Here is a 23,705-nt window from a genome sequence, read left to right as displayed (position 1 = left end):
CCCCGCATCCCTCTGGCAGGGAGGAACTCACCAACAGGGTACCATGTGCCCTTCGTCCAACCTCCCTCCTCAAACGTTCAGCAGCCTCGAGACCTGCTCCTGGCGGCTCTCCGACCGGGGGCGGGGGGGAAAATATCGGAAACGGGCGGCAATCACCCACTGGTTTCTCCAGTATCCCTGAATGAAACTGCCTCCACAGGAGGCCGGGACTCTGGTCGTTTGCGCATGCTGAGGCAGGAGTTTTCCATTCCCAAATAAAAGATGATGTCGAGACCACAGACACCGGTTCACGAAAATGTGTGTGGGCCAAATAGAGGGGCCATTGTGCCTTCTTCCACACATGGCTGAGAGCCCAGAAAACACCCTCACCGTTCATAAGCCAAACTTCAGTGACGTCAAGCCTGCAGCGCCCATAGATAAGTCCGCAATGTGAGACCACAGAAGGCCCAGCACGGGGCGACTGTCTCCCTGTCCTGCCTGTATACCCAATCACATCACCTCAGGGTAGCTTGAAACAAGAATCGCCTTGGTACAGACGAAGCCTTCAGGTGAAAGTGCTTTCTTCTTTCTGAGTCAGGTGGCCTGCTGGCTGCACTGCCTCTCCAGAGACTCCATGCACTACCTCGTCAGGGTCTGCGATGCAGAGCTGAGGGGGTGTGACTCTGTTGGAGCTGCTCGTTAAACTGGGGGTGGTTTCTGAAGTCCCCCAAGCAGAAATAGGCTGTCAGTATATCATTCAATCATGAGTTTATCCATTCTGCCACTCAGCCCCATGATATTGCCTGCTCCGCATATATATGATGCCCTGACTAATCAAGAACCTATCAATCTCTACCTGAAATGCAGACAATGGCCTGACCTTCATAACTGCCACTGGCAACAAATTCCACACATTCACTTCCCTCTGGCTGTAGAAATGTCTCTGCATCTCTGTTCTAAGTGGACACCCTTCAATCCTGAAGTTGTGCCCTCTTGACTTTAACCCTCCCACTGTGGGAAACATCCTTTCTATATCTACTCTGTCCATGCCTTTCAACATTCAAAATGTTTCAATGAGATCCTCCTCATTCTCCTAAATTCGAAAGAGTGCAGGCCAAGAGCTGTTTCCTCATTCCTGGAATCATCCTTGTGAACCTCCTCTGAACCCTCTCCAACATCAGCACATCCTTTCTTAAATGAGGGGCCCAAACCTGCTCACAATTCTCCACGTGAGGTCTCACCAGGGCCTTATAAAGCCTAAACATCACATCCCTGCTCTTCTATTCTATTCTTCTTGAAATAAACACCAGCATTGAATTTGCCTTCTTCACCACTGACTCAACCTGCAAATTTACCTTCAGGCACGAGGGCTCCCAGGTCCCATAGCATCCGGGAATTTTCCATTTTCTCCCCATTTATTTCTTTGAAGATCAAGCATTTATCCACTTGTGTGAACTATTCTGACTGGTTGCATCAAAACCTGGTTTCGGAATCCTAGTGCCAGGAACACAGAAGGCTGCAGATGACTGCAAACATTGCCAGGTCCAGCAAAGCCTCTGACCTCCTGTCCACTGTAGATATCTCGGTGAAGCTCTGCCTCAAGCAGGCAGTTGGCATCATAAAGGACCCCCTGCACCCTGGTAACAACCTCTTCCCACTGTTCCCTTCAGGTAGAAGGTACAGAAGCCTGAAGTCCTGTACCTCCAGGTTCTTTCGAACAGCTACAAGGCTCTTGAACCTCCCCTGTGACCTACGTTACAACAAGGGCAAAACTTCTGATATAGAGTCACAGACCGTGGAAACAGGCCCCTCATCCCATCACATCTATGCTGAGCAAAAGGCACCCATCCATACTAATCTCTCCTTGGTCCATAGCCTTCGATGTCTGGGTGATTCACGTGCTTGTCTAGGCACTGCTGGCAATGCATCAGTTTCCACCACTCTCTCCAGAAGAGCAATCGAGGTACTTGCCACTCTCTGGGTGAAGAAGGTCCCCCTCAGATCCCTTATAATCCCTAAATATATCCCTTCCACCTCGCACTAGAAGCATCTACGCCAGCTTTGATGAACGTACTTGCTGAAGGGCTCAAGCCTGAAACGCTGGTTCTGTATCTTTATATTTGTGATATAAAGTTCACTGTTTGACCCACTGAGTTTCCACAGTGATGTGTTTTTATTTTTACCTGCGTCGTCCTTGCCTCTCCTAGATTTTGGGTCTGTGCCTTTATTGAAGATCCCTCCCGCTATGATTTTCTGTTCTCAAGTGCAACCCCTCCTAGCCTCCTTGTCTCCCAGGGGCAATAGCCCCTCCAGTCGCTACTCCTAATGGGTACAACATCCTGGTGAACCCCATCCACACCTTCTCTGGAACCATCACGTTAGGTGGCATGGTTAGCATAATGGCATTACAGCACCAGTAACCGGGGTTCGAATCCGACGCTGTCTGTAAGGAATTTGTACGTTCACCCGTGTCTGCATGGATTTCATCCAGGCGCTCCAGTTACCTCCCACCCTTCAAAACATACCAGGGGCTGGAGGTTAATTGGGAAATTTTGGCAGCACAAGCTCGTGGGCCACAAGGGCCTGTTACCGAGCTGTACGTATCCCTCCTATCACTTGCTGACCACAACTGCACATAGTCCTCCAGACAATGTCTGGCTGACATTGTCTAAAGTTGGACCAGAACCTCCCTGCTCTTGTGTTCATTGGTCTACCTGGCATCAGAAACCTGAGTTACTTTCATTTATTTTTAAATTTAGACATACAGCACAGTAACAGGCCATTTCGGTCCAGGAGTCCATGCTACCCAATTACACCCAATTAACCTACATCTCCAGTACATTTTGGAGGAGGGGAGGAAACCAGTGCCCCCCAGGGAAAACCCACGCAGACACGGGGAGAACATACAAACTCCTTACAGACAGCGCAGGGTTCGAACCCCAGTCCCGATCGCTGGCGCAGCAGAGGTGTTGCACTAACCACTACGCCAACTGTATCGCCCAAGAGAGCCAAAGCCCTTACCTCGTTCACTGCCAGCTGAATACTGTAGGGGCTTGTTCTTGTCAATCGTATTGAAGCTCTGACTTCGCCTGTTCAGGTTGTTGACCCCTTGGACCTTGGTGGCGCTGCCTGCAGCCGATACCCTGGAGGGACCTGGCAGTCTACAAAACAACAAGGTTTTGAGGAGTAACACAAAAGCCACTGCCGCTAGAATTATAACCGGACAAACAATTGCTGTGGGAACTCAGCAGGACGGACAGCATCCATGGGAGAAACGGTCAGTCAACGTTTCGGGTCCGAGCCCTTTCTCAAGACTTAACCCACCCTCTCTCACATTCCTGTCAACTCCCCTGTTTCCCTTGACACTCATCTATGTGCTAATTTGCCCGCACGTCTTAGGGGCTGGGTGGAAACTGGAGCACCTGGGGGTGGGGTGGGATTGGAGGAGAGAGGGAGAGGGGAATCTCACACAGTCACTGGAAAAATGAGCAAATTCCAGAACGGAGGTCACAGTCAAACAGGGGTGGGGAGAGCTGAGAGGCAGCAACTCCACCTGCTAGGCAGTGAGGAGGCCAATCGCCAGCATGAAGCCTGTGGGCCAAACATCCTGCTCAAACCTAGTTAGTCTTGATAAAGGATTCAGAACCAACTACTTCTGGCCACGGGTGTTGTCTGACCTATTGAGTTCCTCCAGCAACTCTTTCCCTGCTTAAGGTTTTGATAATTACACGACAAGCGGTTTGATTGCACGAGGGTCTCACTCTCTCCCACCCACCAGCTCAGACACATTCGTTCACAACTAACCACCTTTGCACCAGCCTTGTCCGTCCCGGGATTTGGGTCTGTGCCTTTATTCAGGAGAAAGTTTCTCAGCACAGCACTGTTCCAGTATCAACAAGAATTCAAGGTCCTCGCTGCTGGTTAATGTTTACTCCCATGTCCCCTTAACCGACCCCCATCATTCCCACCGCCCTCCCCCCCCCCCCCCCCCCCGTTGCCCATGCAAACATTTACTAATCAGGACTATGCAAACTGGCTGTGAGATTTTACAACCACAAAAGTTGAAACAAAAATCAGCAAATTCAGGTTCAAAATCCTTCCCGCAAACTTTCCTGGGAGAGTGATGCACCTGATTTTTTTTTCACAAAAAAGGGAACCAAAATAATTAATCCTTTCGTTTGAAACATCAGCTTAAAAGATAATGTTTTCAATTATTTTGGAGACACCCTGGAGACTGCAGATGCTGAAATCTGAAGCAAGCAACACTCTGCAGTAGGAACTCAATGGATAGAAGCAGCACCAGTGGTAGAGACGGTTTCAGGCCTCAAGCCTTCGTCAGGTCCTCATTTTCCCTTGTCCTGATTAAGGGTTCTGACCCACAGTGTCAACCACGCTCTCTCGCGCCTGCGCTGCTCGACCCGCTGACTTTCTCCAGCAGATTCAGTGTTGCTTTCAATGAGGATGCTGTTCATCGTTACCGAGTGGTTTACACAGGAGGGGTGGGTGGGATTATGGAATGAATAGCTTTGTAGCCAAGTTTGCAGATGATACGAAGGTAGGTGGAGGAGCAGGTCGTGTAGAGGAAACAGGGAGGCTGCAGAAGGACTGAGACAGATGGGGAGAACAGGCAGAGAGGTGGCAAATGAAACACAATGTCAGAAAGTGGATGGTCGTGCACTTTGGTAGAAAAAATAAACGGGGAGAAATTTGAAAATACCCAGATGCAAAAAGACCTGGGAGCCCTCGTGCCTGAAGTTAAACTTGCAGGTTGAGTAGGTGGTGAAGAAGGCAAATGCAATGCTGGCATTCATTTCAAGAGAAATAGAATCTAAGGGCAGGGAATGTGATGTTGAGGCTTTAAAAGGCCCTGATGAAACCTCACTTGGAGAATTGTGAGCAGTTTTAGACCCCTCATTTACAAAAGGATGTGTTGACGATAGAGAGGGCTCAGAGGAGGTTCACAAGGATGATTCTGGGAATGAAAGGGTTATCACATGAGAAGCGTTTGACAGCTCTTGGCCTGTACTCAATGGAAATTAGGAGAATGAGGGGGGATCTCACTGAAACATTTCATTTGTTGAAAGGCATGGACAGAGTAGATGTAGAAAGGTTGCTTCCTCACGGTGGGAGAGTCTAGGTCAAGAGGGGACAGCTTCAGGATCAAAGAGCGTCCACTTAGAATTTCTTCAGCCAGAGGGCGGTGAATCTGTGGTATTTTTGCCACAGGCGGTTGTGGAGGCCGGGTCATTGGGTGTATTTAAGGCAGAGATTGGTGGGTTCTTGATTAGCCGGAGCATCAAAGGTTATGGGGAGAAGGCCGGGCAGTGGGGCTGAGAGGGAAAATGGATCAGCTCATAATTAAATGGTGGGGCAGACTCAATGGGCTGAATAGTCTATTTCTGCTCCTATGTCTTATGGTCTGATGGGATAAACTAGTGAGGGATGGGGGCCTTACTTGGGTATTCTTTTATGTGTAAGCCATTCAGCTTCTCAAGTCTGTGCTGGCTCTCCAGAGAATTCCATTCCCTCACTACTTCTACAGCCACCCAACCACACACAATTTACAATGGTCCAATAACCTGCCAACATCTTTGGGCTGGGTGGAAACTAGAAAAACTGGGGGGAGGAAGGGGAATCCCACGCAGTCACAGGGTAATCATGCAAATTTCAATCTGGTCGAGTCAAACACGGGTCAGGCCACTGGGGCTGAGGGGCAGCAATGAGAAGCCCAGTGAGGAGTTGGGCACAAGGAGGCCAATCGCCAGAATGAAGCAGAAGGGCCGAGCGGTCTGCTCTTCTGTTCGAAGCCAGTTAGTGTTTGCTTCAGGCAAGCAAGCAGTTAAAATGTAAAAGTATGAAGAGGCAGGAACCTGGTGTCAGGGCACAGGGGAGAGCTCTTCTCTCCTCCTCATTTCTGAGTGGGCTTGACAGTTGATGAAAATCTCCACGGAAAACCTTCGGCACAGTTAGGGGCCATTCAGCCTGAGTGGTTCCTGTTGGCACATACTCCAAGCAAATCTGCTCTCACCCCTACCCACATCAGCAACTCCTTCTCTTTCCCTCCTCCATCTCTCCTTTTTGCTCCCTCTTTACTTTATCCTCTCTTCCTCTATCTCCTCTTTCCATCTCCTCTATACTCTCCCCCTCTCCTTTCCTCTCCCTCTCTCGCTCATCTCTTCTTCTTTCTTCTTTGGCTTGGCTTCGTGGACGAAGATTTATGGAGGGGTAAATGTCCATGTCAGCTGCAGGCTCGCTCATCTAACTTTCCTTTAAACCCATTCTTGTTACTCCTGTATCATTAATCCTGTGTGGGAAGAATAAAATCAATTCTCTCTGGCCTCTGAGAAAGAATGGTTTCCAAAAAATCCTGTTACTTTTAACAGCAACAACCTTTCATTTTATGATTCCAATTTATTTTACGTCCAAAGACAAGTTCAGTCGCTGAGTTATTTGAGTGGTTCAACGAACAATCGATATTTCTGCTCAAGACTGCCTGTGTGATCTCTGCATTTGGTATTTTCCAAATGCACAGAGAGAGACATGTATATTCCTTTACCTTTTAAGCCTAATTTTAAAGTGACATGGTTGCACAGCTGGAGGTCCTGCGGCTTCACAGTGCCAGATACCCTGGTTCGATCAAGACCTCGGGTGCTGTCTGCATGGAGTTTGCATGTTTCCCCTGTGACGGCATGAGTTTCCACTGGGTGCTCCAGTTTCCTCCCACATCTCCAAGAAGTTGGAGGGGGGGGGGGGGGGTGTCTCGAGGTTATTTGGCCCCAAGTTGCCCCAAGTGTGCAGAATCTGATGTGAACGAGGAGGGAACAGTGATTTAATAGAGGTGTATAAGATGAGGGGATTAGATAGGGTGGACAGCCAGCGCCGTCTTCCCAGGGTGACAACAACAAATACCAGAGGATGTCTTTACAAGGTGAAGGGAGGAAAGTTTAGGGGAGATGTCAGAGATTAGTTTGTGAGTAGTGGGTGCCTAGAATGCATTGCCAAGGGTGGTGGTGGAGACTGGTCAATAGGGCCACTTAAAATGCTCATATATAGGCACATGGATGTAAGAAAATAGGGGGTCATGGGTGTGAAGGATTACATAGTTGTGGAGTCAGCACAACATTGTGGGCCGAAGGGCTTGGACTTATGTTCAATGAGATTAATGGAGATTAGGGCCAGTGGCTGGTTGATGGTCGGCTGACACGCGATAGCCTAAATGGCTTGCTCCTGTGCTGTATCCCTCGATGACTCTGGCCCAGACTGACAGGACAAGGGCTGACTGTTCTCTTTTTAATGGTCTGATGTTAATGGCCTCAAGAAACTGTGTTACAGGCAACAGAGAACTGAGTGTCTGTACTTGGAGTTCTGCACTTGCAAATAGACACCCATGGCTGGATTCTAAGGGGAAACTAAGAGAAAAAGGAGAAGGAGTTGGCCATTCGCCCCGTCGAGCCTGCTCTTCCCTTCAATAAGATCACGGCTGATCTGGCCGTGGACTCAGCTCCACTTACCCACTCATGCCCCAGAACCTTTAATTTCCCTTTTCTTCAAAAATCTATCCATATCTAACTACATTCAATGAGACAGTTTCTCCTCCTTCCTCCTCCTACTCCTTCCTTGGGCAGAGAGTTCCAAAGATTCCCTCTTCTCTGGAACTGAGATGAGAATTTATTGTCATGCACATCAGTACAACGAGTGGATGCACTGAAATTCTTACTTATTTCAGTCACACGTACGTCTGAATCATCTTTTCTGGCTATGGCCCACCCTCGGACTCTGCTCAAAGTTTATGGGCCCCCTTCCCTGTGAAACAATCAGGTTTGGGTACCTTCCGTACCTCTCTCCTACCCACGACATAAAAGATGTTTATGCTATACGAGGTGAAAATAAAACCAGGCTTTTACTTAAATGTGCTGGGGCCCCTGTGAGAATGGCTGATCTAAATTAGATGACCACAATATACCATGAGACAGACAAAAAAAAATTCATAAAAGAAGATAAATAAATATCCACAGTTATAGTTAATGCAAAAAAGTGATGTTTCTGTACTGCAGACCGCCTCCTGGTGGTCTCAGAGTAGTTTATACTTAAGGTAAGGGTCATTCTTGGAGGTTGAAGAGCCTGACAGCTGTTGGATAAAAACTGTTCTTCAACCTAGAGTTGATGGTCTTCAGGCTTCTGTGCCTTGTGCCCAAAGGGAGCACTGAGAAGAGTTTGTGACCAGGGTGACGGGAGTCTTTTACGACATTGGGCTGTCTTTTTGAGGCAGCGTTTCATGTCTATGTTTTCAAATGGATGGGATGTCAGCTGCTCCCTGCGGCAGCTGCACGCGGGACTGGGATTTCCTTGCATTTTCTGGCAGATGTTTGCAGGAAACTTCAGGACCATGGTCTCCTGCAAAGTGCAAATCTGCAGCAGTTTCCCAGGCATTATACTGGCGCTACAGTCAAAACTCTGGGCCAGGAATCTGGAGATCTCTCCAGCTTTCAAAAAAGAACAGCTGAAAGGGATTACGCTAAATATTAATATTTTTGATTTGTTCATTCAAATTATTTTAACAGTTTCTTGCATTTTTCAGTAGTTTCATTAAAATTGACTACTTTCCAATTAGTGTCAGCAAAATGTACAAGTTTTTACACTTTGACAGCTGGCTAAGCAGGGAATGCAATTTTGCTGGTTAACTTGGGTTGTTTCTGCCCATCTCCTAAATTTCCCTCTTCCCTTGAAAAGTAATTTCTTTTTGTACACTATTTTCTAGATCTGAGGAGATTGGCCTTGTTGTTGAATGGTCTATCTAGGTTCTACAGTGCACTGGCTGGTTGCAACACAGCCTGGTTTGGGATTATGGGAATGCAGCCGGCTGCAGAAAGAAGCAAACGCAGCCAGATCCATCAGAGCCTCTGACCTCCCATCTATTGAAGACATTTGGGTGAAGCTCTGCCTGAAGAAGACAGCCAACATTATAAGGGACCCCATCATGATGGTCATAACCTCTTTTCACCACTACCTTTGGGCAGGTGGTACAGAAGAATGAATTCTGGCAACTCTAGGTCCAAGTACAGATTTCTCAAACAGCTACCAGGCCCTGTACTGTCCTAATCATAAGGCAAACACTTTTTTTTCTTGCTCTGATTAGAACTGTGAATATTTATTATCCATCTATCTTTTATAGTTATCCGTGCTTTCCACACTGAGTAATTTACCACATATGACATATATGACTCATGTATAAGACGACCCTCTGAATTTTTTCCTAAAATGTAGGTTTTGAGCTCTACTTGCTGCATAAGATGACCTCAAGTCTGGCACTTACCGCTGATCAGTGGAGTGTTGCTGCCAAGCACATGTAATAAGGCACAGTTGGCATAGCAGTTAGCACAACGCGGTTACAGCGCCAGTGATTGGGACTGGGGTTCAGAACCCACGCCGTCTGGAAGGAGTTTGTACCTCCCCGTGTCTGCATGGGTTTCCTCCAGGGGCTCTGGTTTCCTCCCATTGTTTGATACGTACCAGGGTCAATGGGTGGCATGGGCTTGTAGGCCAAAAGGGTCAGTTACCATGCTGTACATCTAATTCACAGTATTTTAAAAGCAAGTTTATATTTTATTAGCATATTTTAAAATAAACCACCCGCCAGCTCCTTTAACAGATTGTTTAAAGCATAGATTTTCAAGGTGGGGCATGGGAATATTTTAGTGGGGTGTGGGGCTTTAAGAATATTTTAGTGGGGAGTAGGGATATTTTGGGAAATAATTAAAAAGTTGGTTTGACAATTTGAAGATGTTGGTTACCAACTTCTTCAATGATAGATCTTGTGATTTAAAGACAATGGATTTTCTCCCTTGGTTAACTCAGCCGTTGCTGGTGGACTTATCTGAAGTTCCAGTACAAAACCAAGAGGAGTTATCTGAGTTGCAACACGATGAACCTGTGCAAACTCTGTTCAGTAAAAGGAACCATGATGTGGCCGTCTAACAAGATCGAAAAGAATGACCCAAACTCGACTACTTTAGCAAGGGAACTACTGATACATGTTCCAGAATGTGGCTTCAGTGCTGTTAGTCCTTGGCTACAAGTGAAAAGAAACCGACTGGAAATTACAAAATGTGGAGATTTAAGGTTGAAACTAACAAAATTAGTCCCTCGATCAAAAAAATCTGCAGCCAACGTCAGGGGCGAGGTTCCCCCTGAATTGATGACGATTGTTAACGTATTGAAGTAGTGGTTGAATATGAAATATGTGTTCCAGTGTATTCCCGACCTTAATTACATTGAAACACACGCAGTAAATTATTTAAGAAAAAGTTCTTTTGAATATATAACTTTTTTCCGCTAATGGTGGAGTATATGTTCTTTTGAAAAATTAAAGTGGGGCCCAGGGCAAAAAGGTTGAGAACCACTGGTTTAAAGCCTGTACTGATGGAGTTGGACAGGGGAACCAAGACTTCACTGTTAAGGTTCAGATTTATACTCGATGTATAAGACAATCCCTAATTTTGAGGTGACATTTTTAAAGTTTAATCCCTTCTTATACGCAGCATACATTGTTATCACTATATGGACCCATATGGCTGCAGTAAGTAGGAATTTCTGTGCATACGTACATTATGTGTATGTGTATGACAATAAATGCATTATCATTTTCAAGTAAAGGTAATGCCCCAACAAAAGGGCTTGTCACTGATGCTGGAGCTGGTATGTCTAAGAATGTCACAGAAGAAACAGGGGCAGGATTCAGAAATCCGGTCTGCTCCGCTGTTCAATAGGATCGTGCCTCCTGGCCGTGCCCACCAACCTGTTCCTCATAACCCTCAATTCCCCAATTGTTTGTAAATCTGTCTTAGATGAGGCAGACACCACTGCTTCACAAGGAAGAGAGTCCCACAGATTCACTACTCATTGAGAGGAGCCTTGGAGATCTCCTCAAGGCGAGCGTGACCTTCCTTTGCAGGTCAGCAGTGAGTTCTGGAGGCTCATCTGCAGCTACAAAATCTGCAGTGGCACCCGCACAAGTTTCCCTACAAAGAAGCTGAGGGGTAGAATGGTTCAATTACAAACATAGAGATAGGGATCAGATTGGCTGGAGTAAAAATTAAGGAATGGTCCAACTGAGAAGTTTGGGGAAACACAGTGCTGGAGAAACTCAGCAGGTCAAACAGTGTACATTATATAGCAGAGATAAAGAAACATAACGAACACAGCCTGGTTTGGGATCTTGGGAATGCAGAAGGCTGCATAAAGAAGCAAATGCAGCCAGATCCATCACAGGCTCCAACCTCCCTCGATGAAGGGCTTCGCCCCAAAACGCTGGTGATGTATCTTTATCTTTGCTATATAAAGTCCACTGTTTGACCTTCTGAGTTTCTCCAGCGTCATGTTTTTATTTCCACCATGGTGTCTGCAGACTTTCGTGTTTTACTCCTGAGAGGTTGGAGCGCGCGGTGGGGGGGGGAAAGGATTGGTGTTCGTGAGAGGGTTTGGTGTTGACATAGGGGTTTGGTGTTGATGGGGAGGCTGATGTTGATAGAACATGTGGTGTTGATGGGTTGGGGTTAATTGGGGTTTGGTGTTGACAGAGGGTGTGGTGTTAGAGGTGGTTGGTTTTGATGGGGGGTGGTATCGATGGGGGGTGGTATCGATGGGGAGGTGGTTGGTATTGATAGGGTGGACGTGTTGATGGGGGGTGGTATCGATGGGGAGGTGGTTGGTATTGTTGTGGGTGGTTGGTGTTGATGGGGGGTGTGGTGTTGATAGGGTGGGAGGTGTTGATGGGGGGAGTGGTTGGTGTTGATGCGGTGGGGTGTTGATGGGAAGCTCCCACATTGTGATGCACCTCGGGAAGAACTAAGCTGCACCGGAACTTCATTCAGAGAGGGTAGCAAACCTCTTGAATTTTCTACCCTGGAGGGCCATGGAGGCAGGATCCATGGAAGTATTTATTCAATCCCCTGCTAGACTTGGTCCCACTGGTTAACTAGAGCCACAGGGCGAGTTCCTGTGATGTGCTGTACTCATCCTATGTTTTAACTCTAATCCTCATGCAAGTTCAGTGGAGGTTCAACAGTAATTTTCCAAAAGGTACTTGGATAATTTCCAGCTCAGCAAGCCTGGGGAATGGGAAAAGTACGGCTGGCAGCCTCTAACATTGTAGCTTGCTGCCACCTTCTGAACACCGAGAGGCATGGCACAGTGATCGTGTCTCTCTCTGTTCATCACTCTCCCTCCCTCCCTCCCAGACTCTCTCTTACACTCTGCCACTCATTCTCACAACTGCTATCTCCCTCTCTGCAGCCTCTCTTGGTACCAGACAAATGAGAAAGGCCGCTGTTTAGAGATTGAGATGCACAAGGAAGGTCATGGGGAACCAGGATGAGTGTAAGGTCAGCGTAGTACAGATGGCTGAAGAGTTCGTTTCTGACTTGTACAGCTCTGTTTTCACTTCCATTACCTTTCAGCTTTTCTTTTCTCTTCTTCTCACTCCTTTCCTCCTCCACTGTGTGCTTTCCTCTCTTTCTCCTTTATTCCATTCCCCACCCTACTCCTCCCTCTATCTCCACCCACTTGTTTATGCTCCTATCTCCTCATGCTGTAACTGCAGAGGTCTGTGCCCAAGATTATGGCGCCTGTGCTAGGAGGCGGATACAAGATGCTGCAGGCTCCAGGGTGCAGTGGTTAAGCACAGGGCAGTGGAAATGGGGAGAAGGAGGAGTAGAGGAGTCGACCCTATAGGGAAGATGACCTCGACAGCTGACCAACGAGGGGTTCACACAGGCTGTTGGCGACTTGAGGTTGGGGGGACTCACATGAGCTGCCAGACACTGGCTCATGGGAACCTAGTATTGAAACTGGAATTCGAGAGGGTACCGAGGGCAAGAAGGGTTCCTGAAGGGCCTCAGATGCTGAAGACTTCCTGATCGTGTCGGAGGTTTGGATTTGGATTTGATTCTGCTGACGGTTTGAACAGGAGTTTGTGCAGATGTAGAGACTACAGGAAGTGAATCTACGGGTACTCAGTGACTCTGATCTGAAGGGACTCTCTTTTGCTTCTCTTTCTCCAGTTGTTAGGGGCTCCAGGCAATACACATGACAACTCTTTGTTCAGCAGAAGTTAAAGTGTATCGTGCATGTAAGTTGAAGTGTATCGTGCATGTAAGTTGAAGTGTATCATGTATGTAAGTTGAAGTGTATCGTGCATGTAAGTTGAAGTGTATCGTGTATGTAAGTTGAAGCGTATCGTGTATGTAAGTTAAAGCGTATCGTGCGTGTAAGTTGAAGTGTATCGTGCATGTAAGTTGAAGTGTATCATGCATGTAAGTTGAAGTGTACCGTGTAAGTTGAAGTGTACAGTGTATGTAAGTTGAAGCGTATCGTGTATGTAAGTTGAAGCGTATCATGCATGTAAGTTGAAGTGTATCGTGCATGTAAGTTGAAATGTATCGTGCATGTAAGTTGAAGTGTATCGTGTATGTAAGTTGAAGCGTACCGTGTGTGTAAGTTGAAGTGTATCGTGCATGTAAGTTGAAGTGTATCGTGTATGTAAGTTGAAGCGTACCGTGTGTGTAAGTTGAAGTGTATCATGTGTATAAGTTGAAGTGTATCATGTAAGTGGAAGTGTATCGTGCATGTACGTTGAAGTGTATCGTGTAAGTAATTTGAAGTGTATCGTGTAAGTTGAAGTGTATCATGTATGTAAGTTGAAGTGTATTGTGTATATTACATGGCAATAAAAGGAACCATTAACTATTAACCTCCCCGTGTCTTCAAGTTAACTTGTCTACATGGACAACTCATTGTAGTGAAACACTAAAGTCTGCAGACACTGTGATTGCGGTAAAGACACAGAGATGCTGGGGGAATTCAGCTGGTCTTGCAGCATCCATTGGAGGTAAAGATATATAACCAATGTTTTGGGCCTGAGTCCTTCTTCAAGGTGTGAGCAAAAGACAGGCAGGCATCTGAATTAAAAGGCTGGGGTGAAGGGAAGAAAGGGCAGGGAGAGGAGCACAGACCAACAAACAAAAGGAGTCAGTGGACATGGACAAGAGAGAGGAAAGGTGAGAATGGACTGGGGTGGGGATGGGTTTGGCTATGTGAATGCAGAGCTGGGGGAAAAGAGACAGCAAAAAAAGGATAGAGTGAGACAAGGCTAGGAGGCAAGGAGGCATAGGGATAGATCAGAGGAGATGATTTGGCATAGAAGACCTCATCCTGGGAGAAGGCATAATGGAGACGGAGGAATTGAGAGAAAGGAATGGAATCCTTACAGAGGAGAGGGTGTGGTGTAGTTGAGGTAGATGGTGGGTTTCTAGAAGCAGTCTGTCGAGAATTTGTCTCCCGAGAGGGAGTCACAGATATCAAGAAAGGGGAGAGTGTTGCTAGGGATAGAGTAAGTGAATTTGAGGTTGGGGTAGAAGTTGGCAGCAAAGTAGACAAAGTTGACATCTTATTGTTCCCACTGATTAACTAGAGCCACAGGGCGAGTTCCTGTGATGTGCTGTACTCATCCTATGTTTTAACTCTAATCCTCATGCAAGTTCAGTGGAGGTTCAACAGTAATTTTCCAAAAGGTACTTGGATCAATAATTGAGAAGATTGAAATTATACAAAATTCACGGGACAGGCGGAAGGCACAAGGTTAGAAGATATGAGGCAGGTACCATGAGCCAAAATACATCCTCCTGCGCTGGCAAGATTTACCCACACCATGGGAAACAAAATCTGTGGCTTGAACATCTCATTTTTTTTTAAACAATTTGGGACCAACGCAAAGTGTTCTGGAAATGTTTATGAAGGCACACAATCCAGACCCCTGGGAGGAGAGCTGCCTTGAACACTGTGTGGTGTATGAAAAGACCAAGTTTGGATCGGGTTGGGATTAAAGGGAGGGGGATGGAGGTCTGATTCCAGTTCTGAGAGCACACGCACACCAAGGCTGTCCCTCAGGAACTTATCTAATGACCAGGCCAGTCCAGTTTTCTGATGAGTGCAGCCCACACAGATGCAGATATCGGTTTCCTCAACTTAATCCAACAACACTTTCTACGTTTTGACAGACCTATGATGAGTGTCATGCTGGGTTATATATACACAACAGGATATGATTAAGCACAGCTTTGCAACAACACCATACTGACACGCTTGTTTAGAGATACCTCTTTGATGATGAACCAATGTCAAATCTGTTCTTCTCGTATTTTAACCAATTCCAATCGCTTCAACTACAAGCACTGCTTGAATCTCAATCATGGGCTTTAATCAGAAAGCTTACAACCTAACTGTCCAGTCTTAAATATTTATGTGCAGAGAAGTTTTGCCAAACAATGAGGATTGTCTGGGAATAATCTCATGGCAGTTTTGCAAGCAAATTACGGGAGGGAATCAACGGATTTGTATATTTCATTAGAAGGTTGAGTAGATTTTCTATGTCATCAAAGACTATTGCAAGTTTCTACAGGTTTACCATGGAGAGCATTAAGGACATCTGCAAGAGGGGGTGTCTCAAGAAAGCAGCCTCTATCCTCCAGGGCCCCCATCATCCAGACCATATCCGCTTCAGTCTACTACCATCAGGAAGGAGGTCCAGGAGCCTGAAGACGAAGACCCAATGGTACAGAAACAGCTTCTTCCCCTCCACCATCAGATTCCTGAATGGGAATGAACCACAGACACGACCTCACTGCTTTTGTTTTCTCTTCTTTTCCACTAATTTATTTATTTTAAAATTTTGCATTTATGGAAATGTAATTTATTGCAATTAAAGCACCTCTAATGCACAATACCGCTGCTGCAAAACAACAAATTTCAGGGCACATGTTCATGACAATAAACCTAATTCGAAAATTCTGACGTTGTGTAGTAAATTTCTTTTGTTCATATATGGTTTGAGCAGGACGAAGTGCATGATGGGCAACAATCCTCTTTCTCCTCCAGTTGGTCATGATGGGAACAGCATGACCCAAGTCACTGTCCTGGCTATCCAGTGAGGACGAACATAAGAAATAGGAGCAGGATAGACCATCTGGCCTGCTCCGCTGTTGACAACATCTCGGGCTGATCTGACCGTGGACTCAGCTCCACTTACCTGACCTTTCCCATAACTTTTAATTCCCCAACTGTGCCAAAATCAATCTGTGTCTTAAATCAAGGTAGCCTCTGCTGCTCCGTGAGCAGAGATATCCAGATTCACTCCTCTCTGGTTCCAAATAGTGATGATGGGATTAGTTTACAAACTAACAAAGAGTTACCTCTAGATTTAAGTAAAAACACACTGTAATTGCTGGAGGAACTCAGCCGGTCTCACAGTGCCCATAAAGGTACATTATGGGCCTGAGCCCTGTTTCAAAATATAAGCAAAAAGCAGGCAGGCGTCCGAATAAAGACTGGAGAGAGAAAGGAGGTAAAATGGGAGGGGGAGAAGTCCAGTCCAACAGTCAAATAATTTGGTATATCAAGAGGAAAGTGAGAATTGTTTTAAGAACAGTTTTATTCCAACTGTCATCAGCCATTTGAAACTCTCTGTACAAACCTAAACACTACTCCAGGATTACCAAAAGATCTGTCTGCACTATTTTAAAGAGGACATCCTTTTGCAAGATTATATCTGTGAATAATTTTCTATCCTTTTTCTATTTGTTAGCTTTTTTTATCTCGTGGAGCATTGTGTTAATTTAATTCACGTTATTGTGTGTTAGTGTATTTAAAGTGGCTGCAGCAAGCAAGAGGGGCATGGTTGATATTGTTGTAACAGCGCCGGCGATCAGGTCCGGGGTTCGAGTCCTGTGCTGTCTGTAAGGAGTTTGTACATTCTCCCAATGTCTGTGTAGGTTTTCCCCAGGGGGTCTGGTAACCTCCCACCATTCGAAATGTAGCAGGGGTGTAGGTTAATTGGATGTAAATTTGGCAGCACGGACTTGTGGACTGAATTGGTCTGTTACCGTGCTGTATGTCAAAAAATTTTTAAAATATTTTTAAAAAGAATTTCAGTGCACCTGTGCATTGTACTCATGGGTACGACAATAAACTCTCATTGACCCATCTCATCACAAGTCTTCAAATTCTCATCCTCCAGAGAAATGATTGGGAAGGCAGTAACTCTGGGAACAGGGATGGAAACCTGCAGAACCAGTAGAAAACTGTCAGAGAATCAAACAAAAATAAAAGGCCATTCAGCCTATTGTGTGCATGCTGGTTGAGAAAGGAGTAGTGTGTTCTAATCCCATTTCTCAGGTCACAACCCTCAACCAGGGACGTTTACAATGACGATGCATTTTCTGCATCTGTGTCTGTTTTCAGCCAGTATTCCAGACCCCTTCCATCTTCTGGGTGAGAGAATATTCCTCAACCCCTCTCTAAATAGGTTGGAGAAGATGCAGAAAAGATCCATGAGAACACTCTCTTTTGCTTCTCTTTCTCTGACTCTAAGGGGTGCCCAACACTTTCTGCTGATGGACAATCTGTCTACTTAAGCAAATTTCTTGTAAGATTACAGCAGTTTTATTCCATGACAATAAAGGAATTGTGATATAATTAGAGTATAAAGGTAATAGAGAAGCTATTGAATGAAACAAGGGCCAACCTTCAAGTTATTTTCATTAAAAGGCATTGTACTTTACAAGCAGTGTTGGGTTTAAACCTCATGATGGGCCTACAAACCCACCATCTCCCACAGGTACCTTGACCACACCCTGCCCCCTACAAGGATACCATGTTTTTCTCTCAATTCCTCCGTCTCCACCGCAGGATGAGAGCTTCCGTGCCAGATCATCAGAGATGTCCTCCTTTTTCAAAACATCTCGACCTATTTTTTATATAAAATACCTTGAAGAAGGTCCCATGCCCGAAATGCCAGTTATTTATCTTTACCTCCCGCGGATGCAGCAAGACCCGCTGAGTTCCTCCAGCATTTCTGCGCTTTTAATGGGTTTGGAAATAACAAGGTTCAGCTGTGCAAACAGGGACTGCTGGAGATTCAAATAGCACTCAGTGGGAAGCCACTTGACACAAGTGGTCTGGAAATTAATCACTAAGAGCAAGGATTCACTCTCAATTGGGTCCATGTTTATTAATAACTAATGGCAAATCCCTGCCTGCCTTCTGCCAGACTAAAGGCAATTTCTTGTAATATTACATGTTTATTAATAACTAATGGCAAATCCCTGCCTGCCTTCTGCCAGACTAAAGGCAATTTCCTGTAATATTACATGTTTATTAATACTAATGGTAAATCCCTGCCTGCCTTCTGCCAGACTTAAGGCAATTTCCTGTAATATTACATGTTTATTAATACTAATGGCAAATCCCTGCCTGTCTTATGCCAGATTAAAGGCAATTTCCTGTAATATTACATTTATTAATACTAATGGCAAATCCCTGCCTGCCTTATGCCAGACTAAAGGCAATTTCCCGTAATATTACATTTATGCTTTATTACATGACAATAAATAGTATCTGTTCAGAGCAAATATGAAATCAAAATCAGGATTTATTGTCATGAACAAGTCATAAAATTCAGTGTTTTGTGGCAGCGTCACAGTGTAAACATTCATATTATAACCATCTTACAATATTACTATTAAAAATAAAAATAATCGTGCACAAAAAGTAAGACAGTGTCTTTGGTTCATTGATTATTCAGGAATCTGATGGCAGTGGGGAAGAAGCTGTCCTTATGCCTGAGTGCTTGTCTTCAGGTTCCTGTACCTTTGGTAGCAGATTGAAGAGGGCATGGTGGGGGTCTTTGAGGATAGAGGCTGCTTGATGGAATAGGTCTGGTGCCTGTGATGTTGCAGGCCGAGTTAACAACCCTGTGGAGTTTATTCCTGTCCTGAGGGTTGGTGCCTCCATACCAGACAGCGATGCAACCAGCCAGAATGCTCTCCACGGTACACCTGAGTCTTTGGTGACGTTCCGAATCTCCTCAGACACCTCAAAAGTACAGGCGCTGGTGAGCCTTCTTTGTGACTGCATCAACGTGGAGGGTCCAGGACAGATCCTCCGAGATGTTGACACCCAGGGATTTGAAGTTCTTGACCCTCTAGATGAGGACTGGGTCGGGTTCCCCTGACTTACTCCTGAAGTTAACAATCATTTCCTTTTTTGCTGACGTTGAGCACAAGGTTGTTGTTGCTACACCAGACAACAGAATTCAAGGTTGTTGTTGGTCATTCAATGACCAAGAGCTACTCCTATTAAGTGAAAGATTTAGAGTGTCTGGCTGTACGATGGAAAAAGTCCTTCAAGTTCACTATCAGCCCCTCATAAGTCTATCCACAACCCCGCCCTGACAACTCTCAAGTTTGTCTCATATGTTCCCCTTAAATCAACCCCAGTCAATCCAGTCTCTCCACATTACTAAAATCTCTCCACATTACTAAAATACCATCCGTGCAAACTGAGTAGGCATTGGTGAAGAATTACCAGCTGACCTGGTAGACTTTTTCTGATTGGCTGCACTTCCAGCGTGTTTGGACTGAGCTGTCTGTCCAGATACCAGACTGTATGACAAGGGAGAAGGAGAGAAACACAAGGAAGAGAGAGAAAAAAAAATTATACATACATCTGAACCCGACCACATCAAAAAGAATTAAGAGCACAATTAAATGGTTAAGACTCACACGATAAAGAACATCAATGCAAAACGACGCATCTGGACACAGTGGTGTAGGAAGATGTTGATGAAAAATGAGCTTGGCCAACTCTGCTACCCATTTCCCCTGCTCTTCTCAGTCAATGGTTTGACCTTTAGTGAGGAGCTGTTGGTGTTGGGGTGGAAGCTCAAACTTAGAAGATGGAGTGAAACTGAATGGCCGTTAGGATCTGCTCAAGATTTAGGCACCAGGGTATGAACCAGAAGTAGTTCAGCCCCTTCACTCTACAGTTCAGTACGGTGGACTTCTGCCCCCAACCTCCAGACCCCGCATCCAAGAAACATTTATTGACTCAACACAACCCCCTTGGGAAGAGAATCCCAAAGATTCATGCTCATCAAAATCACTGATTTCTCCTCACCTCAGTAAGAACATAAATTGGGGTAAGCGTGACCCTGTCAGCCTATTCCGCTATTCAGTAAGATTGTGGATGATTCACAGTCCTGCCCCCATACCCCTCGATTCGTTTCATGAGCAGAGATCCATCGATCGCAGGCCATCAATAGAATGGTGAACAGGGGTCAAAGAGGTGCGATAGAGTGCAGACCTCCCGTGGTCATTGATGGCTTCAGAGCAGGCAGCTGGATGGGCTCTCGAGCTGTGTCTGGGGGGCAGAGCCATCCTCAGCTGCTCGCTGTCTCCAAAGGGACTTCCTTTCTGTTCTCTCTTTTTCTCCTTCTTTTCTTTGCAAAATGGCATGGGAGCTTGGTGACTCTTTGCCAGCCTTGGAACAGCATGTGAAAGAAAGCTTTTCACTTTATCCCAGTGCACCATGGTAATAATGGGCGGCACACTTTGCACAGCAGTCAGCGCAATGCTGTTACAGAGCCGGTGACCTGGGTTCGAATCCCGAGCTGTCTGTAAGGAGTTTGTACGTTCTCCCTGTGTCTGCGTGCTCTGGATTCCTCCCATCGTTCAAAAATCTCCAGGGCTTGTAGGTCGATTGGGTGTAAATGGGCAGCACAAGTTCATGGGCCAGAAGGGCCTGTTACTGAGCTGTATGTCTAAATTCAAAATGTAAATTTTAAAAAAATTTAAAAATCAAAATGAATGCAATCAATGATTATGTCTCCACACCCCTGTGGGGTACAGAATTCCAAAGACCCCCTTTATCAGAGCTGAAGGGGTTCTAGACTCTCCAGCCTACGGAAATGGCCTCTCAGCACTCTTTGGTCACGATATTATGTCTTAATAAGATCGCCTCCCATTCTTCTAAACTCCAGTGATGACAGGTCAATCCGTCCCTAAAATTGGACACAACTGGACCACACAGAGTGAGATGACATGAGTGATGGGTCTCTGAGCCTTTGATGGATACAGTGAGAAGGCTCTAGTGGGTGATGTGACATGTTGAATTGGTTCCTCCAAGGCTACCTGAATTTCAGATCCCCATGACAGCTACTGCATGACCATAAGACACAGGAGCAGAAATAGGCCATTCAGCCCACTGCCTTTACCCTGCCATTCAATCATGAGCTGATCCATTTTCCCACTCAGCCCCACTGCCCAGCCTTCTCCCCATAACCTATGATGCCCTTTAACATGAATCAAAAGTTGGTGTTTCGCTCAAACTCAATTTAAAGTGGACAATTTGCTCTCTTCTATAAATCCAACAAGGTTCAACCTGCTGTGCAAGCTCAAGCTTAAAATTGATCTCTTGATGCAGCAAATGCTGATCTCATCTTACACCTGGAGGAATCTAAATAATCCTAGACCAAACAGGCGGAAGTCAGCTTCTCCGAAGCATCTCACACCCTAAAACAGCTCAGGGAATGGGCCATGCTGTAATTTGCAGGAGCTAATCGTCAGCAACATTTCAACAACTTATTAGCATGCTATTCTGAGGGAGATGCATTGTGGGACACATTAACATCAACAGAGCACTCATTCAAATAATCCAAGCAAACTTGGAATGATAGCCAGTTATCAACTTCCCAATCTCTAAGAAGAAACATACGGTCTGAAGCTGAGGAATATGATCGACAAGGGTTAGGAATTTAACAGAAGGATCAGGATGTTGAAGTTCCAGGGGACGTGCATCAGCCAAATTTTCGCAGCTTCAGTTCTGAATGAGCCAAATGTCATGGAGCAAAGCTCAGTTCTGTCCAGCAGTTCCACAGTGCCAGCCCTCAGCAGTCATAGTGACTCGAGACAGAAGGAACTGGAGACACTGGAGTCTCGAGCAAACAATGAAAAGCTGGAGGAACTCGATGGGTGGGCAGTGTCCGTGGCGAGAAGTGGTCAGGCAACCTTTTGGAACAGTGCACAAAAAAAAGTACTGGAGGAACTCAGCAGGTCACGCAACATCCATGGAAAGCAATAGGCAGTCGACGTTTCGGGCCAGACGGGGGTGGAAGGAGCGAGTGTGGAAGCAGTAAAGAGAGAAAGGGATAAAGAGAATGTGGAAGCAGCAGACAGAGGAATGGACGGAATGTGGAAGCAGCAAAAAAGAAGAATAGAGAGAATGTGGAAGCAGCAGACAGAGGAATAGAGGGGAAGTGGAAGCAGCAGAGAGAGGGATAGAGGGAATATGGGAGCAGATGGAGAGATAGTAGAACAAGCAGAAAAGGAGGAGAGAGTGTGGAATTACCAACGGAACAGAAAGATTGTGAAACCAGCAGAGAAGGAGGAGATAGTGGAATGAGCAAAGGAAAGGTGGAGACAGCAGTAAGTTGGGAGGGAGCCGGCTGCATTCTCGTGCTTTGTACATGGGATTAGGTAGGGAAAAATCAGATTGATGTGGAGTAGGTTTACATCGTGGGCTGATAGGCCTGTACTGTGCTCGAATGTTTCATGTTCTATAGCAACCATTCTCAAAGGAGTCGATGCGGACTCCTAGGGACGATGACACATTTAAGGGGGGCTGCGGAGGGATACCCTAAATCTTTTTAATTTTTTTTAAAGTAGTCAGTAGGAGAGAAGTATGGAAGAAACTAACTAAACTTGACTGCTTCACAGGGAAGGGGGGGAGTATAAACCTTCAGCAGAGGCCTTAGGGGGCCATCGCCGAAATGAGGTTGAAAATGGCTGTTCTATAAAACGGTTAACATCCCATAAACTCATTGCATGGTTCTGATGAAGAGATTCAGCCTGAAACATTGACCATTCCTTCTCTCCCACAGACGTTGCTTGACCCGCTGAGTTCTTCAAGCAGATTGTTTTCTGCAGTCAGTCAAGACGGGTCTGGCGACACAAATACTGCAGCTCAGACTGGGTGCAGATGCTGGATTTCCTCTCCTGAGGAACCGTAGTGAACCAGTGTCGTGGTTACAAAGGCCAACAGTCAGCTCAATTTTACTTTAAAAACAAACTCATGTACTTAAATTCCTCAGCTTCTATGGCAGGATTCGAACTCACATCTCTGGATCAACCCTGGTATTTAACCACTCATCTCCCACGATTAGATGTGATGATGGGAGAGGAGTTTCCAGAACTTAGAGCAACGAATGATCTGCTGGAAGAAATCAGCAGCTCAAGGGATCACCGTTGATTCGGTCTAGACATAGGGCTCGGGCCTACATCGTCCATCCTTTCTCTCCCACAGATGCTGCTCGGACCAATAATCTCATCCAGCAGATTGCTTGCTTGCTGCTTCTGGACTCCAACATCTGCAGTCCCAGCCATAATAGAGGAACCATTACGTTCCCAGGTCGCGATGGTGCAGAGGAAAACGGGGAGATGGTGGCGGCTCCCTGCTCCTGCTGCCCTTGCCTGTCAAGGATGTGGAGAGGTGGGCGAGGGGTTATTGGGGGGTGGGGCCTGAGCTTGAGGTTCAGTATTGTCAGGCCTACCTTGACTGCATGTTGTCTGGGGCCCGATGGTGAGAGACCAAGGTGCTCCCCGAGGACAGGTGATGCTGGAATTCTGCCAACTCCTCGCACTGCTGTGGCTTGTATCGGGACAAACTGAAAAAGAGGCCCAGAATGGCTTTCAGGTTTCCATCTCTGATCTCTGCCAAACACAAGGAGAAATGAACACTCAGGATCATGGAGTAAACACAAAACTCTGCAGGCACCATGTTTGAAGTAAAAACACAACGCTGGAGAAACTCAGCAGGTCAGTGTATTTTACATTTCAGAT

The 23,705-nt window shown here is 45.9% G+C and overlaps 1 protein-coding gene across 16 annotated transcripts in view; it reads right to left on the bottom strand.

Moving 5' to 3' along the window:
- The window catches only part of nav3 (neuron navigator 3), a 401,736-nt gene that overhangs the window by 142,032 nt on the left and 235,999 nt on the right, over window positions 1-23,705 (bottom strand). For 14 of the 16 annotated variants that reach the window (XR_011346818.1, XM_069904353.1, XM_069904355.1 and 11 more), the window contains 3 exons: window positions 23,417-23,576; window positions 19,404-19,472; window positions 3,001-3,140 (listed from right to left, as the gene is read on the bottom strand). Coding sequence is in view for 15 of the 16 variants with exons in the window: in XM_069904353.1 (XP_069760454.1) it covers window positions 3,001-3,140; window positions 19,404-19,472; window positions 23,417-23,576 (369 nt within the window). In the remaining variant the exon portion in view is untranslated. The remainder of the gene's footprint in view (window positions 1-3,000; window positions 3,141-19,403; window positions 19,473-23,416; window positions 23,577-23,705) is intronic. The other 2 variants (XM_069904350.1, XM_069904362.1) reach the window with 1 other exon arrangement.

Source organism: Narcine bancroftii, chromosome 11 (genome assembly GCF_036971445.1).
Source record: "Narcine bancroftii isolate sNarBan1 chromosome 11, sNarBan1.hap1, whole genome shotgun sequence".
Lineage (NCBI taxonomy): Eukaryota > Metazoa > Chordata > Chondrichthyes > Torpediniformes > Narcinidae > Narcine > Narcine bancroftii.
Note: the sequence above shows the minus strand (reverse complement) of the source record. Positions and strands in the feature narration are given on the sequence as shown.